Source organism: Cydia strobilella, chromosome 18, assembly GCF_947568885.1.
Source record: "Cydia strobilella chromosome 18, ilCydStro3.1, whole genome shotgun sequence".
Classification (NCBI taxonomy): Eukaryota; Metazoa; Arthropoda; class Insecta; order Lepidoptera; family Tortricidae; genus Cydia; species Cydia strobilella.
In genome coordinates, this window is record NC_086058.1 from 6,290,846 (window position 1) to 6,309,442 (window position 18,597).

The 18,597-nt window shown below is 38.9% G+C and overlaps 1 protein-coding gene and 1 long non-coding RNA gene across 2 annotated transcripts in view; both read left to right on the top strand.

Moving 5' to 3' along the window:
* The window catches only part of LOC134749454 (uncharacterized), a 128,989-nt gene that overhangs the window by 19,482 nt on the left and 90,910 nt on the right, over nucleotides 1-18,597 (top strand). The gene's annotated exons all lie outside the window — the stretch shown is intronic.
* On the top strand, nucleotides 3,252-8,987 carry LOC134749501 (uncharacterized). Its single transcript, XM_063684442.1, has 2 exons — nucleotides 3,252-4,557; nucleotides 8,554-8,987. Exons 1-2 carry the CDS (start codon nucleotides 3,523-3,525, stop codon nucleotides 8,770-8,772), a joined length of 1,254 nt encoding a protein of 417 aa, XP_063540512.1. The 5' UTR covers nucleotides 3,252-3,522; the 3' UTR covers nucleotides 8,773-8,987.

The following is an 18,597-nucleotide window of genomic DNA, read 5'->3' on the forward strand; positions in this document are numbered from 1 at the left end:
CATAAGGTAAACTGTATGACGTGTGTGAGCTTATTTTAAACGTTGATGGTGTTCTTTAAATTTTGTGACCTTTAGCTTTTTAAACGGCCTACGGTTGCTTTTTCAGAGTAAACCTACTTAACTCAAACCGTTCTCTTGAAAAGAATGTATGTTAATATTTTTAAGCCTTTCAATGTTGTCTTGGTAGAAGCTGTTGCTGATAAGAGATCAATACTACTGGCATTAATTGCACCTCTGCATCCCTTGACATATGTATGTCTGTATACCTAATAGGTACTAAATGACAGATGGATCGGTTCCCTATTGTGTTGCAGAAAGTTTTTTGATATATGTATTATTGTATTGCATAATGTTACTTGGCAGAAATGTCGTTTGGCACAATTACCTTTCGCATACTGCTTTTTGGATAATATTAATAAATAAATAAAATAAATAAATAAAAATGTTATTTATTTAGGTATCAACCCATTACATTAAGTATAATTATTATATTAATCTAATCTATAATTATTATATTATTCTACATTCTAATCTATATTAAATTATACTATTCTAAACTAAACTAATTATTACCTAATTTAACACTAATTAAATATTTACAGCGAAGGCCTTGCTCATACAGTAGGTTGCGTACACTACGCTAACAATGCTGTATTACGTTGCAGAATTTATTTTTGCATAATATTATTTGGCAGAAAACCCTAACCTTACCCACTTAGAAAATTCTGCCAAATAAATATTATGCGAAAATATCATTCGACTAAAAGTTTTCTACGATACGTGTTATGCGAAGTGTATTTCTGACAAATAATATTCTGTCATATGAGGGGAACCCATTTGGATCATTATCTTGGAACGGCCAATTCCTACGGCCACATTTATTAGTAATTGGGTGTATAAGAATATTTGGTATCATTTATATGAAAATGTATCGTATAGCGTCAGAATTCTAGAAAATGTATTTACTTAATTAGTATATAAATTACACCTAGATATAATTGATTAAAAACTGGAAAATAAATCTCCTTCGGAATAATTTTATGCGAACAGACTAAAGATTTTTAAGTCTAATTTAAGTAACTAGCAATATTCTTTTCACCTCAGCAGCTCGAACAAGCCTACTTTCGTCACTCCCTAGAGTGAGGAAAGTGCGACTTTCCTCACTCCAGGGAGTGAAACAATGTAGCTTTTTAATTTAGTGAAGGCCATGAACTTCATACTTTTATTACATTTTTTTTATGGTATGGTATGGTATGGTATGGTGTGGTATGATATGGTATGGTATGGTGTGGTATCGTATCGCATCGTATCGTATCGCATCGTATCGCATCGCATCGCATCGCATCGCATCGTATCGTATCGCATCGTATCGTTTCGCATCGTATCGCATCGTATCGCATCGCATCGCATCGCATCGCATCGCATAGCATCGCATCGCATCGCATCGCATCGCATCGTATCGCATCGCATCGTATCGTATCGTATCGTATCGTATGGTATGGTACATAGTATAATAAGTACTTTTTTTTTCTGTTTATTCTGTGTAATTCGAAATACATTTTAACCTTTAATATGTTCTCACTACTGAGGTGAAAAATTATGTGTGCAACACGAGAGCAAAGTTATTTTACATCTCGTGTTTTTGAGTCCCTCGCTACGCTTAAGATTCTACCTTAGAATCACTCGCTTCGCTCGTGATTCAATTATAGAATCTTTCGCTTTCTCGGGACTCAAAATAAACACTCGCAAGAAAAACCAACTTTCCTCTCTTGTTGCACAAATAACTATTGACTAAAGTTTGAGACTAGTCAAACACATTTTAAAGCAGGAACTTATGAAATATCCCCGTTTCCGAACTCACGACACGTAGTTTCACGCTGGCGTGTTTTGCTCGAATATGTTCTGCAAACCTGTATCGTATGTCAACATTCGGGATTTGCTGTAGGCAGTCGCTACTCGCGCGTGACGCAGGTGTAGAGGAGAGATCCTAGTTTTCATATTTGATGTAGATACTGTCAATATTCTCTAGCCGCCCAAAGGCGTATAATATAGTTTCCTATTGCATTCTATTTTGAATTTTTATTTTGCATTTGTATTGGCAAGTTTTGATGTCAAATATCCCAGCAAAAACTCATAAAAATTACTAAAGTTGGCTAAAAAAATTTTTAAATCTAATGTATGACTAACCAAATCCGTTAATTTATTCTATAACGTTTGTATTTGTTATGCTAACTTCACTCCGTTTCTATCTATAGCAACATGCTGTACAATAAATGATGGGCAGCATGGATATTCTTACATTTACGAAATATCAATCGCCAACTGTACTTCAATCCCTCGTTACACTTACGAGATCGTAATGCGGGGAGACACAATGCAAGGTACTTTACGACTATTGTTTAGTTAGGGACTAATAAATACCTATCGTTCAAGGATTCCTTTCTAATTTGCAGAAGGACCTCTTACGTTCGAAGGGTAATACGATTATTGTTATGTCTGGAGGTTTCGTAACTTGTTAGAAAAATATTCGTTTATGTTTATGTGAACTTGAAAGTACTTATTGTTGTAACGAAACGCAAGGCTTCACCGGAGACTGCGGCGAGACGGGGGCGACCTCTGTTGATGATATTCTCTCTAGCTAACGTTGTGACATTGCAACTTTGAACTTGAAACAAGCAACATAATTTTCTAATTTTTATATATGTACTTGTGTGGCAGAATACAGTACATTTCTATTTTTAACAATTTTTTATTCTGCCTGGTCCTTCTACAATCCTCAACATGGTCTTCGATGCCAGATAATTATTTGAATCAGCGAGCTACGAGATATTAAGGTCCAAGGACCGCCATTACGGCTGAGACAAAGAAGAAACGCATCGTGTGGAATATTTCCTGCGCATCCAACATACCGGCTTTCCAGTGAGGAGTGCAGCTTGAAACATCCCGAGGCGGCTATATCTTCATCCATCAGCTACGAAGTGCTCAACTGTTCTACCGTTATTCCGGAAAACTACAATCCGACGACGTCGATAAGGAGTGAACAGGTTAAGAAGAGCTAAAAGTGAGTCCGTTCCTTTAATATATGTCAATCATTTTACGTAAGAAGCATTAATAACTATTTTCTATAATATTCCTCTATTTGACACAATTTACAAAGAAACTTATGCTTAAAAACCCTATATTAGGCCTTTAAACAATTACCGTAACCTATTTAAAAAACCACGATACAAATAAATCATACTTTAAAACTCAAATAAATCTCAATTACATAATTGCATAATAAGTGCATCGGTCGAGCGCCGATAAACGTTTTTTTGCCATAGGTATCTAACGGTGCGCCCGGCCGACATAGGTACTTATCGCCATAACTTAGCCGGCCTGCTTATAGTAAACAACATCGGAGTAATTAGCATTAAATTCGTAAGAAAGTGTTTGTTTATGTTCCCGGTTCATTGTGCTGGTGTTTTTGGTGAAACAGAGTGTTGATAGTGCTAAGAAGGTAAATACTAAGTGCAATTTAAGATGGATGAAGCCTTGTTTAAAGAGTTAACTAAGAAGAGGGGTCATATTAAGTCGCGATTAACTAAATTTTCAGGTTATATACGCGAGTTAGCCGAAAAAGTATGGTGTGCGGCTCAGGTGACGGAACTGCAACTTCGGATTGCTAAATTAGAATGTGTTTACAACACGTATGACGAGATTCAAACCAAGTTGGAGTATATGGCGGAGGATGACGAGGCCCAATTGAACGAGAGGTCTGATTTCGAGGATCTGTACTACTCGTCAGTCGCGGCGGCTAAGGAATTAGTAACCATGCATACCAAGGTCGCGCCTAGCGATGGGGTTTCCGACAATAATACACGGCGTCATCCACATGTAAAATGTAAGTTACCTACCATTACTTTACCCAAATTTGGAGGCTCGTATGATACATGGCTTGAGTTTCGCGACACATTTGATAGTTTGATTAATAATGACGACTCCATCGATGATGTAAACAAGTTTCATTATTTGCGGGCTTCATTAGAAGGCAGTGCCGCGGTAATTGTACAATCATTAGCATTATCTAGTAGTAACTATAAAATAGCTTGGCAATTATTATGCGACAGATACAACAATAAGCGGTTATTGGTGAATAATCATATCAAGGCCATATTTAATATAACCCCAATTACCAAGGAGTCATCGACAGCTATTCGGCATCTTATTGACGCGATATGCAAAAATATACGTGCGTTAGCGACCCTTGATGAACCAACCACCCATTGGGACACATTATTAGTGTATATAATATGTCAAAAACTTGACAATGTTACTAGACGAGAGTGGGAGGAGTTTGTGCCTAGTTGCGAAACAATTACTTTCGATGCTATCATACATTTCCTCAGCGATCGTGCGGATCTATTGGAAACCATGGCGATGGATGGCCCCGAACGTCGCGCGTCTTGGCCGCTCGCCGCCGGCGCCGGCGCTGCTTCCGCGGCGCACGCGCGCTCCGCCGTGCAACGGGTAAAGGAAAAATGTTTCGTAGGACTAGATGAACGTGAAACCGATACTGTGAGTAGCCCACTTTTTACATATGAATGTCCGTTATGTAAGCGTGGTCATTGGTTATTTGAATGCCCCGACTTTCTCGCGTTATCTAATCAAGAACGTGCAGATAAGGTTCAAGGGATGAAAGTATGTTTGAATTGCTTAAAACCCGGGCACATAGCGAAGTATTGTAGGCGTGGTCCGTGCAAGTCGTGTTCATTACGTCATAGCTCACTTATACACGTGGATAGGTTACCGTCGAAGGCTCCAGTAGCAATGCCGGCGATAGAAGTGACTCCTAGCAGTCCGAGCGAGCACGACGAGCCTGCACCTGACCCCGGCTGCAGTGCTAACGGCAGTTTCTTGTTGCCGGCCCATCCTGCTTTAGAAGGTCAAGTCATACTATCTACTGCGCTAGTAGAAGTATATGATCGCGACGGTAAACCACACATGGCGCGCGCATTTTTGGACAATGGGTCTTCACCTAATTTTATTAGAGCTGACTTTTGCAAAAAACTGAACTTACCTATTAGGGAGGTAAATGTGTCTTTAACTGGTATTCAAAATATTAAGTCGACCCTACATAAATTATGTGACGCAAGGTTTTCATCTTTGTTTGACAAAAGTTTTAGCATGAAAAGGTCATTTTACGTAGTTCCACAAGCTACATGCGACTTACCTTTGGAAAAGGTAAATGTATCATTGCTAGACATACCTAAACATTTAGTCTTGGCTGATCCTCAGTTCCACTCGCCGGCAGCTATCGATCTTCTTCTTGGCGCCGAGGTCTTTTGGGAATTAGTAGGTAACGATAAATTTAAATTGGGACGAAACAAGCCCATAGTTTATGAGACCAAGCTAGGTTGGGTAGTGTCGGGTCATAATGCTGGTAATCTTAACTCTAAAAGCATTTGTTGCAATTTTGTTCAGATGAATAATCAAGATGACGAATTGACGCGTTTTTGGAAGTTAGACGAAGCAACAATAAAACCCGCGACGGCTTATTATACCAACGATGAACGGGCTTGCGAGGAACACTTTGTTAAAAATACCTCTCGGTTACCGGACGGTAGGTTTATGGTTAGGTATCCTTTAAAGCAGCCTGCATCTTCGTTGGGCGATTCTTACGAGCGGGCAAAACAATGTTTCCTGTCGTTAGAGCGCAGACTAGAACGGCAGCCGCAATTAAAGCCGATGTACAAAGATTTTATGAACGAATACGAGACTTTGGGAGACATGTCCAAGGTTACTTCCAATGAGATAGTAGGAAACTTTTTGCCTTTTCACGGCGTGTTACGGCTATCTAGCCTCACGACAAAGCTCCGGGTCGTATTCAACGCTAGTGCGCGCACGTCTACCGGAGTAACGCTGAACGACATTCAGTATGTAGGACCTACTATTCAGGACGATCTCATAGCTATCTTGTTACGGTTTAGGCAATACCGCTTTGTGTACACGGCTGACGTGGAAAAAATGTATAGGAGGATAGTCGTGCACCCTGACGATAGGTATTTGCAACAAATCATTTGGCGCAAGGATCCATCTGAACCTCTGTGCGTATACAAATTAAATACGGTCACCTACGGTACGGCCAGTGCTCCGTTCTTAGCTGTTAGGTGCCTTAAACAGTTATCACTGGAATGCTCGGACCCTCGGCTCACTGAAATCATTGCCCATGACTTTTACATGGATGACTTTTTGTCCGGGTCTGATACTGAGCAAGAGGCCACCAGCATTATAACTCAGGTTAGTGCAGTACTTAAAAGTGCCGGTATGAATTTACGCAAGTGGCGTTCAAATGAACCTAGGCTCATAACTGAACATAATGACGACTCTAGAAATCTAAATCTAGGCAACTTGGACGAAAGTAAGACGCTAGGGCTAGGTTGGAAAAGTGGAGCCGATGTCTTGTATTTTACTATCGACTTAGGAAAACACCCTGAAAAAATAACCAAGCGGTTTATCCTCTCCACAATAGCAAAAATATTTGACCCTCTAGGTCTTTTATCGCCGGTTGTCATTCAGGGTAAAATCCTGCTACAGCTTTTATGGCTTTCACGAGTTTCTTGGGATGATGAAGTGCCTCAAGAAATTTCTCAAAAATGGCATAGTATAACAATGTCTTTACCGGAATTAAACCACTTATGCATTCCTCGTAGTGTCGTAGGAATCCACGCGTCGCGAGTGGAATTCCACATTTTTACGGATGCATCTCAATCTGCGTACGGAGCTTGTTTGTACGTACGTACTATCACTAACACAGGAGTAGTTACTCGGTTACTCATGGCAAAGAGTAGGGTAGCTCCACTTAGGCCGGTAACTATTCCGCGGATGGAATTATGCGGAGCTTTGATCGGAGCACAGCTTTACCAAAAAGCGCTAATATCACTTCGCATGAAAGCAGACAGTTGTACATTTTGGACCGATTCCATGATCGTGTTAGGATGGCTTAGAATGCTACCAACCCAACTCAAAGTATTCGTACGAAATCGCGTAGCTGATATACTCGAAATCACTGGCGGTTGGCCTTGGCGACACGTACCTACTAAGGACAATCCAGCGGATCTGGTCTCACGCGGCCTTGATGCGGGTTCAATTGCTGCGGCTGATATTTGGTGGAACGGTCCAGCATTCCTACGTAATGACGAAGAGGACTGGCCCAAAAATCACCACGCGAGCAAGGATAGCGATGAAGTTAAGGCTGAGGTAATCACTGCAAATGTAGCGAGCGAAGCTGTACTAGATAGTTCCCGCTACCGACCGCTATCAGAATTGAATCTTACGAAGTTTTCCAATTTTACCAAACTCAAACGAGTCACCGCTTACGTTCTACGGTTTATCAATAACGCACGACCGGGTAGTGTGAGAAATTCAGGATTCCTTAACACTAAAGAACTTCATGCGGCTATGAATATTTTAGTAAAATTAGCGCAGATAGAATCATTTTGCTCATATGATGATGTTAAAAATAAAACTGTACTCAAAGCCAAAGATCCGCTTACCAAGCTGAATCCTTTTGTGGATTCTGAAGGACTTATGCGTGTAGGCGGAAGACTTAGAAACGGGCCTTTTAGCTTTGATAAAAAGCACCCAGCTATCTTGCCGAAAGGGCATTTTATAACGGTGACATATTTCAATGCCGTTCACATCATTTTGTTACACGCGGGACCTCAAGCCATGCTAGCATACGTAAAGTCTACCTATTGGCCAATCGGTGGTCGTACACAAGCTAGGTCAACATATTACAAATGCATCCTGTGCACTCGTATGCGCGGTGCAACTATTGCGCCACTTATGGGCAACTTACCCTCACCGCGAGTAACGCCAGGCTTTCCTTTCGAGGTTGTTGGCGTAGATTATGCCGGTCCTATACTGGCTGCGTCTCGAAAGGGTCGTGGTAGTCAAACCATAAAGGTATACATCGTGATCTTTGTGTGTTTTAAAACTAAATGTGTACACCTTGAGCTATGTAGTGACTTGTCTGCGGAAGGTTACATGGCGGCGTTGAAGCGATTCGTTAGTCGCCGCGGTTTACCTTCTGACATATACTCCGACAATGGAACCCAGTTTGTCGGGGCGTACAATGATTTAAAGAGATTCCTTACCAGCCATGCGAAGACGTTATCTGAGTCTGCAGCCAATGCCGGCATTAGGTTTCACTTTATTCCACCATATTCACCACACTTTGGCGGTTTGTGGGAAGCCGGGGTAAAATCCACTAAACACCATTTAGTTAGAGTCTTAGGTAACTGTCATTTAACCTTTGAAGAGATTTATTGCGCACTGTGTCAAATAGAGGCAATTTTAAATTCAAGGCCTCTTACTCCTTTAACCAGCGATCCTTCTGATCTGCTACCACTTACTCCAGGCCATTTTTTAATTGGACGACCACTCACAGCTCTTCCGACTCCCTGTCTGATAGAGATTCCTCCATTGAGACTGACACGGTACCAGAGGATCGAACAATTGAGGCAACACTACTGGGTGCGCTGGTATAAAGAATATGTTTCTGAACTTCAGGAGCGAACCAAATGGAGGCAAGCCAAGGGTCAACTTGCTACCGATACCATGGTCGTCGTCAAAGAAGACAACCTGCCTCCAATGAAATGGAAGCTCGGCAGAATAGTTAGCGTCATCCCTGGATCTGATGGCGTCAATCGCGTGGCCGACATCAGGACGTCGTCTGGGATCATCCGTCGTGCGTTCAGCAAAATATGTCCACTGCCAGTCGAAAATTAACTCTTCAGTTGAAAGACCAAGCTTTCAACGTGGGCGGGCATGTTGTAACGAAACGCAAGGCTTCACCGGAGACTGCGGCGAGACGGGGGCGACCTCTGTTGATGATATTCTCTCTAGCTAACGTTGTGACATTGCAACTTTGAACTTGAAACAAGCAACATAATTTTCTAATTTTTATATATGTACTTGTGTGGCAGAATACAGTACATTTCTATTTTTAACAATTTTTTATTCTGCCTGGTCCTTCTACAATCCTCAACACTTATTTATATATACATAATATTTTTATTAGTAATGTTATTTACATACAAGACATATACAGTGGTACTACGTAAACGAAATTAATAACTAGCTTAAATCTAAAATAGGCCCTTGAGGCATTGTACCAAGGATGCTGGCGGCATTTCCCCGCTGTATCGCAATGCTGATACGTTGTGCGAGAAAGACGCCAGCTCTTCGGTCACCAGTTACGTCAACCAGACGCTTCGCGATTGTTATTTTGAGCATGTAGATCATTTAATAGTAGCAAAATATGATAATTTTCCTACCTCCCATAGAAAATGGACTAGCCAAAATTTATGAAACAGCCAAATATTTTTTCGCGATTTCGGGGTTGGTCCCATAGTAAAAGTTGCTCAGTATAATCCCAAAACCTCCCTGGCAACGGGAATGCACTTATTTTTTAGCCACCGTGTATATGTAACAAATAAAATTGGCAAACTCTGGTTTTCTTCTATTAATATTATGGATAAAACTAGGGTAATACCATAGTTATCTCATGCACACTCAGTCAGGCTTTTATACGATTTAAATTCAATCATCAGTCATAGTTAAATGTTACTGGCATACTCGTGTACAGCTGCAGAGAAAAGGTACCCCACGTCCATACTAATTTACAGAACTTTGTATACAGGCATGTATGCCTTTTCTCTCCAGCTTACTTATTGTATCTCTTACTCGCGTTACACCCAATAATTAGGAGAGATCTTGAACATTTCAAGTTATACACTAGTGTACATGGCTTCGTGTAGGTGGAAACTGGAACGTCACAGACTGGGCAGGTATCGATCGCAGCTGGACTCCTAAAAATAAAGCATTTCGCGGAATTCATATCCGTGCATAACCGCTCCGTTTCAAGTTTCAACTACAGATCACTTAGCTAGATGGAGCATAAAGGGTGTTTTCAAACCCTTAGCCAGAGTCAGGGTCTTTGGCCAATTTTTTTTTCGCGATTTTGGGGTTGGTCTAATAGTAAAAGTTGCAAAGTAGGTATGACCTGTAATAATTACCCCGTAAAATATATCATGCTAAAGGGTAAAAATAACAACCTGTGTAGGTAGGTATAAGAGACGACTACTGATTGATGTTTCTATGCAAAAATATAGTCTCGCTCTTGTTCTTCGTATAGAACTTATTGTAGTATCGAGTATGTTTATTTATTTATTTAATCTTTATTGCACAAAAGAAAAACTTATCGTACAAAAGTCTGACTTAATGCCAAAAGCATTCTCTACCAATCAACCATAAAATGTATAACATTTTTGTCAGTTTCGCACTTTTATAGCCATGTCCCACCGATATAATTTCATTTTGACGCTGGAGAGCCTTTACATTTCCAAACCTTATTAGTATTTTTTTCTGACATTGAGATCTCATAATGTAGTTCACAAATGTCTCGACGGCTGTTTCACATGTCAATACAACATTTACAGTGACATTATAATGTCACTGTAAATGTGAGCAAAGATAGATATAACTCCGTAATAGATGGATACAGTCTAAGGAAAAAACGTGCCTCGAAAATCAAGAAAATTTTATTCTCGTTCAGAGGGCGCTACTAGTTTTGGCCTACAGTCGTATAGATGGCGTTGACGGTTTCGTTTGTTATTTAACAATTTTAACGCATATCAGTGAAAGAACATGGGTCAAAATCATAAAAATAATTAATGCAAATAAAAAAAATCATTTATCCATATTTAAATACATTCTATCGTATTTTTATAAATCTTCATTTTTAGTTTTAAAGTGTATCGACAGATGGCAGTGAATTTACTAGGGTTACAAAATTTACTATGACAGTACCGCTCTAGTATAAGTTACTCTATGATGTGAGTGAACCTTGAGGTCTACTTGCAGAAAAGAATGAATATTAAACTATGCAACTGTGTGGTTGTGTTTTTTACAATTAAATGAGGGCAGGATTATGTGAATTCACCACGAGTTTTTGAAAATACGCGGACCCTATGTGAGGTTATCCCTGTTTTAACCCTTTGTCATTATGTCAATATTAAAGAACGGATATTGAACGTATCGGTTCTACTGTTCGTTTTAAAAAATGAGTTGAAATTGGTTTTTACTAGGGTAGTCCCTCTTTATTGGTTTTGAATCAAGCACTATCGAAATTAGTATACTTTGTATCGGGATAGGAGAAAGAAGGACATTAATTTATTTCGCTTGGGGTAATTTCATTGATTAAATAAATGCTTTGTTTGATTTTATAAAAATGCACCTACAAATATTTTATCCCACTATAGTCTTATGGTACCGAAATGATTATAAACAAAGTTTTGTACGGAGCACTAATAATAACAATCTGTTTTGTAAAGACTTCAGTTGTACGACAATCAAAAAAAAGTCCCATAAATTTAATCAATTTACGAAAGAATCTCACAGTGTCATTTTCAGCCAACGCAATAAATTCGCTACAAACGGAATTTTATTCCTAATATACGCGAGCTAAAAGCGTTTCTTTTATTACTTTAACATTGAAAAAATCACCAAGGCTCGACTGTATTGCGTCATTCATCATCAGTCGTGAATCTCTATTCCTATCGAGAACCAGAATAAATTTGAACTCTGAATACGCTTAATGGGGACGAAGATTCATTGACAGTATCTATTAGATGTGTAAAGTGTAAGGCAAACTCGTGCTACAAACTCATTATGCGGTAACTTTGGATATCAACAGTTGACGTTTGACGATTCTGGCTCCTTTACATGATGGCCCAGCGCTGGACCAGCGAGATGGCCATGCGATGGTTGAGAGCACGCACTATGGATTGGGCCACGTGTTGTAGATGCGTACGCACTATCGCTGTGGCCTTCTATCTTTGATGTGCGGACGAAAAACCGACAACGTGGCCATCCCATCGCCATCCCGCCGCGCCATAAGCCATCCGACACCACTACTCTCTCTAGACACTGGCCCATCTTAGTGGGCCAGTATGATGGCCCATCGTGTAGAGGAGCCTTTACCATATCTGTATGCGTAGCCGTGGCCAATGTGCAATCGTTAACGCTCCGTAGCCAACGAAACGCAACTGTCACTTTTCGTGGGCCTATATTTTTATAGGTACTATTTCGCAGATGTAATATTTTAATTCTATTGATCTAATAACTATGTTCGTTCACAAACGTCACGTCAGGGGAGCGATTTTTGAATTACGAGCGCTCGATTTGGTCACTCGAAAATCTGTGGAAAACGGCGAAATGCTATTTTTGAAATACGAGCGATAGAAATTGGGGATCTAGTGGTTAGACCACTCGTTTTCAATTATATTAGTAAAATTTAAACGCCCAGTACCTAGTGGAGATATTATTAAAGGGAGAACACGAAATCGAGCGATCGAAATTCAAAAATCGCCCCCCAGGTCGATGCCACTGTCATTCACATAGTCAATACCTACGGGTCTTATGGTGCCAACTGCGGACGTTAAGTGATAGTTTGAAGGAAATAACAGCTCTCTTTCAGTACGCTGGCGGTTTGATTGATGTGTCAATAAAGGTTATCCTCTGCCGGATCGATTCCATTCACATTCGCCGTGCGTATAACTAGCGTAATAGGATTCATTCATTCAGAACGCACGGCGCGGCGGCAATGATGCAGCAATCATATGATCTGAATACAGTGCTGTTTTTACTCGGCTAGCGGAGAGGAAGAGTAACGTTCATAGAGTGCTAGAATAAAGCCATCTACATTTAAACCTTTCAAAGATATACTAGATGGCACTGTACTTTACAACCTATAGGATACTTTGCTTCTTTGAAAGTTGTATTGCTTGGAAGTTGTTAATAGATAATATAAAAAGAGCAACATGATGAGCTTCACGGCGTTGTATGGAAGTTAAAGCGATTTATTAATTTATTAACCTTTATACTATTGGATGTTTTCCATATTTTTCAATAGTTTATAGTTGAGCTACCTCACGATAGATTACCATATAATTCTCGTCTCGCCTCTCCGGTGAAAAGCCACTTTTACAACACGTTACGTAAGAGTGATGCACGATGTTTTCGTAGTGCATGCAAATAAAATATGGGTCGCATCGACAGCATCCATTTCTGATATTGAAAGTAGACAATGCAATGCTATTTGGGATAAAAGTAAACGATTTGTGCATTTACAGCTCGATATGTACATCCTGTGAAATATTGACAGCCTGGTATATACCTACTTTTGTTACAGTAATATTTATTTTATACTTTAGGACAATTTTTACAAAGATTGACCTAGTCCCACAGTAAGCTCAATAAGGCTTGTGTTGTGGGTAGACGACGGTATATATAATATAAACATAATATATAAGTACTAATATATAAATACATAGAAAACATCCATAACTCGGGAACAAATATTTGTGATAAACACACAAATAAGTGCCCTTACCAGGATTCGAACCCGGGACGTCCTGCTTCGTTGGCAGAGTTACTACCGACTACGCTGAGAGGCCGTTGATAAAAAGGTAACTCGCACTATAACGGTCCGAGTCCGGGCCGAGGCGTCCAAGAGTTCGTTTTCTATAGAAAGCATCACGTGATCACCCATCATAGAAAACGAATAACTGACGGTTCGGCTCAGATCCGTACTGTTCTAGCATGACTCATCCTTACCTCTGAATCGCTTTAATCAAATATATGAAATGCATATTATACCTCATCAAAGTCAAAACAACCTTTGTTGGTGGCACCGGAGGACCGTCATGAGCTCGCACCACGCTTTCCTATCCTCAGCAATACTTTTAGCCTCGCTCCACCTAAACATATTACAGAGTAGAGTAGTAATATTAGACGTGAAATGTTTTAGACTAAGGTGTGTTTTGCATGAGGCGACCGACCCAGTGTAATTGTCGCATTAAATAAATAACTAAAATTTCCACTACAATAGATACCATTCCATACGAGCATAATTTTCTTAGTAGATTTTAATACACAGTTGTCGCCCTGATTTGCTCCGTCCCCGCGGCTTTTCATTCAAGCTTGAATTTTAAAGCGTTAGAAAATGTGACGTTTTGAAAATATAGAAGAATATTCTATAGAATCATTTTGTGTAAACTTTTTTTACATTTAGCGATGAATAGAATAGCTTTTTTTACATTGCTTACACCATCAAGGATGCTGTCATAGAAATGCAACGACATGCGACATTTTTTTCTACAGAATATAGTATGGACCATATGAAATTTACTGTGAAAACCAAGTTACACTGCTTTTCCTTACCTATCAGTATATATATATTTTTTAGTACAGCAAAGTTTACAAGAGGTAAAAAACCCGCCTCAAACTGCATACTCTATGAAACGTACACATGTTTTGAAAAACCTGGAAATGCAACGCACTTTTGGGCCCCTTCCTAACTCATTTTTAAATCATATAAAAAGTGATATCTTTATCATGCGTACCTCTCCATCGGTTGCGTATTTGTGTTCTATTTTGCTCATAATGCTCTTAAATATGAACAGAGAGCCCCTACACAATCGGCTAGCAAAAATGCCTAAAACTCACAAACGAAATGGAACGTTTGATTTCTCACAAAAAGTGTGTCATGTATTTCCGTCAGCTAAATATCCCTTCAAATCAAAGCTATAAATATAACCTCCGAATCAAAGTCGACCAAATGGAGAGAGATTAGGAATGAAGGATGAGGGTGCAAGAAAAATTGCATGTTATTCGTTTTGGTTCATCTTTTTTGTGGTCGATGTGTAAATGGGACGTTTTTATAGAGGTTATAACGTCAACAATATGAGATTAATATTTGTTACAGACAACAAATTGAATTTGTGCTTAATTTATCATACATATTGACCTTTGCCCGAGACTTTGTCCTTATAGAAGTCGTTGAATTACTTCTGTATATTTTCTTAGGATGATTTTAGAGATAAAAAAAATATTTTTATCCAAACATATTCTGCCTTTTAAAAATATACAAACATTCATATTCATAATATTAACAGGAAGACACACTGAAAGACTGAAGCCAGAAAAGAGTTCCGGTACAAAAAGTTCTGATTACAATAGGTACCCACTCTCTTAATTAATTTGACCTGACACTATAACGATAAAAAGATAAAGATTATAATATTAGAAAAGACAGTACTAAACCTTCTGTTCTGAAAATTGCCTACGTTTCTCCTTAAAACTGGTTATGAAATAGAAACAGAAAGTCAGTTTATTCTTGCAGAGAAAATAGTTTTCAGTTGGGTTAGGGATATTCTTACATTACAAAGGTAATAGAAAACAAAACTCAAGTTCCTTGAAGTGAATTTCTATTATTATACGTATACGTACAGGGTAACAACGGGTATCTGATAAGAAATGGTACTTATATGAAATCAAAAGACGAACTTGGTAGAGAAGTTTCTAGCTATACTTAATGTGAACAAATTCTCTCAAGCTTTTGATTATTTTATTTTCACACACTTAGTTACCTTCAAGGCGTATCATTTGTATAAATATAATATATGTTTATGTGCTTCAAATCTTGTAACTAGAATTTGAACGACTTTCCGGTGTCTGCTTGAGCTGAAATTTGGCATACTTCCGTATTTCATGCTAACATGGAGCTGATCTGATGTTGCAGTCGGAAGTTAGCTAAAGGATAGATGCAGACAGAAAGTACAACCGGCAATAAAAGTGTCTGTAACAAAAAATGTTTTTGAAAATAACTTGTTTCATTTGCTGTCTGCGGGTCAGTAATTATATCTTGCAACCCACTTCGACCCACTTTCCGGTGCCCAAGCAACTGTTGCTGTTTTACGATGTTTTAAGTAACAAGCTACGGCATTGTAATTTTAAAATCCATGCTTTGTAGATCATACTTAACTTGAATTTACTTCACCTCTGTTAGATAATCTTAGTGTTAGGACCAATGGAGCGCTTCACTATATAAACTAAGGAGTCACAATCTTTAAACATTTTTTGCTGACATAATCCCACGCAATAATATATTCATTTAACCAAATATTAACTTTAACTGATTAAAAAACAATTTATTTTGTTTCAGGTAAAGTTCAAGACGGTCAACTATGGAAATTAAAGGAGATTTCTAATCACGTCTCAGAGGTCACCCTGTATACACTAACGAGGGCCGTTGTTTAAAGCCCACTCTAAGTGAATTTTCCCCGCAGTTGAGTTTGATGTCACGTGCGGCTCGAGTTGCCAATTTTCTGGCGACCACGTCTTGGCTGGTTACGCTCAATTTGCTTTAAATTACTTATTTGTGTAAATGCTACCTTTACAAGGGCGGGTGGAGGCCAAGTGTATTTTTTGACGCTTTGCAAGAAATGCAAAGGAGACATGCAAAGGAAAAAAGTCTTCTTTCGCAGACATATCCAACAGTGCGTATTGATTAGTATCAGCTTGTCAGAAACGCAACTGATCCCTTTTTGTAAACGCTTGTACTGACTGTAATCAGTGAAACTCCATGAATTGTTTAACTACATTGTTCACTAAAAAGGAGTTTTTTTTTTAAATATCTTCCTAAGGAATTGATGGCTCTTTGTTTTTGCTTTATAGTAGGTACCGTAAATATGCCTTGCTCCATAATTCGAAAATTCATTTAAATTTTTAAATTATTATATTGTGGTAGGTATGCTGACATAATATATAAAAATATTGGTGTGGCTATTAATATAAAATATAAGGTGTAAAGCAGATCACCACTACTTGAACTGTTGGAGCCCAATTACCCAGTAGGGATCAAAGTAAGCACATTTTACTATATATAGTTTAATATTGTCTTCGGTTACCGCGATAGTTACTCATGAAATAAAACTATGAAAACGGATTATATCGCGTATATTGAATTTATAATACATCCCGACGTTTCGAACTCTTTACAGCGTTCAGAGGATATGTGATGACCAGCATCTGGCCGCGGAGCTCCAGCATGCCAGGCGCGCGCTCCAGGCAAACGAGCTCAGGATACCGCGGGTCAACCAGAGGTCCCACATTAGGATCCCCACAGTTGAGCGCAGGCCTGCCATTCTGCCTTTTGTCAGGGGGGTCACGGACAGGATCAGCCACATCTTGAAGCGTGCTTCTATAAAAACATATTTCAAGCCAATGAAGAAGATGTCACAATTCCTGAGGCCTGTAAAATGCAATACCCCTCTACAGACTGCAGGAGTGTACAGGCTGGACTGTGAGTGTGGCCTATCATATGTCGGGCAGACGAAACGGAGCATTTCCACTCGGGTGAAGGAACACATAGCTGATGTCAAGCACCGTCGACCTAGGTCTGCTGTCTGTGAGCATGTCATGGATAAAGCCAATCACTCAATCAAGTTTGATAAGCCTCTGGTTCTTGCCAAGGAGAAGCGTTACATACCCAGAATGCTGCGCGAGGCCATTGAGATTAAGAAATATCCAAACTTTAATAGGGAAGATGGCTTTTCTCTACCACCAGCTTGGGATCCTGTAGTCCACCTGATAAAGGAGCAAGCGAGACATAGACTGTGAGACCGTAGTGTTGGATGATGCTGGACATTCTGATGTTTTGAAAAGATGTGTCCCGCCGAGTTTGTTGCCGGTCCCATATTGGGATACCCTCCTACAATTTAGGAGGGAATTAAATCTTCTCGGGTCCGTGGTGTAGGGTTGGAGCCGGCAGTTTTTTTTTTTTTTTTTTTTTTTTTTTTTTTTTTTTTTTTTTTTTTTTTTTTTTTTTATCGCGTATATATATATCTTTACTTGAAAATAATTATAGTGTATAACTAGCCTTATGAACCGATTTTGCATGTACAACCAGCCTTAAAGTTTGTAGTCTATGATTGTTCATTATTTTAGTATGTGGGTATTTTTGCATTTTGTAATTTTTCCTCAGTCACCCGTTGACCACGAACGCTGTAAAGAGTTCGAAACGTCGGGATGTATTATAAATTCAATATACGCGATATAATCCGTTTTCATAGTTTTATTTTATATATAGTTTTATAAACAAAAACAAAACACCTTACAAATAGAACGAAATTTTACTCTTTTCAAGGTTATACTTGAAGAAGTATTTTTAATCAAATTAACTGAAACCTCTCAGGCAAAGTATATTAATATAATGAAAGTTTAGTTGATAAACTATTAATCCTATAATGGAAAAAAAACTAGGTGAGTGAGGAAAAAACTAGTTTAACAAAAACTCGACGATTTCAGTGTCTTGGAGTGATTAAATAAAATTAAATTCGACGGACACTCATGATATAACTAAAATTAAACCTTACAAATAAAGATATAAAAATAACGACCAAGGATCATATAAGCTATCCTGTCCATTAATTTCGCAAAAAAATTACATAATGATTAGGTATTTTTTCAGGCCAAAATTTTAAATATCATCATAGACCAGCTGTTACAGCCGTGCACTGGGCCGCGATTCCACGAAATATTGCATTATTTAGCAGACTGCAATACATGTTGTTTTAATATTGTTAATGAATATTTGAACATAACCATTCGGAGCGTAAGATAATCATCCGTCGGCCATGTTCACCGCAGGGGTAGCCCAACTATTTGCGGTGTGCGATGCTAAATGCGTTTCATTATTTGGCTATTAAT

Bases quoted from the DNA above. Each gene is read 5' to 3' on its own strand.
- LOC134749501 (XM_063684442.1), top strand. From the start codon at position 3,523: ATGGATGAAGCCTTGTTTAAAGAGTTAACTAAGAAGAGGGGTCATATT. The intron at 4,558-8,553 runs GTGAGTAGCCCA...TCTGAACTTCAG, and splicing joins ATGAACGTGAAACCGATACT to GAGCGAACCAAATGGAGGCA.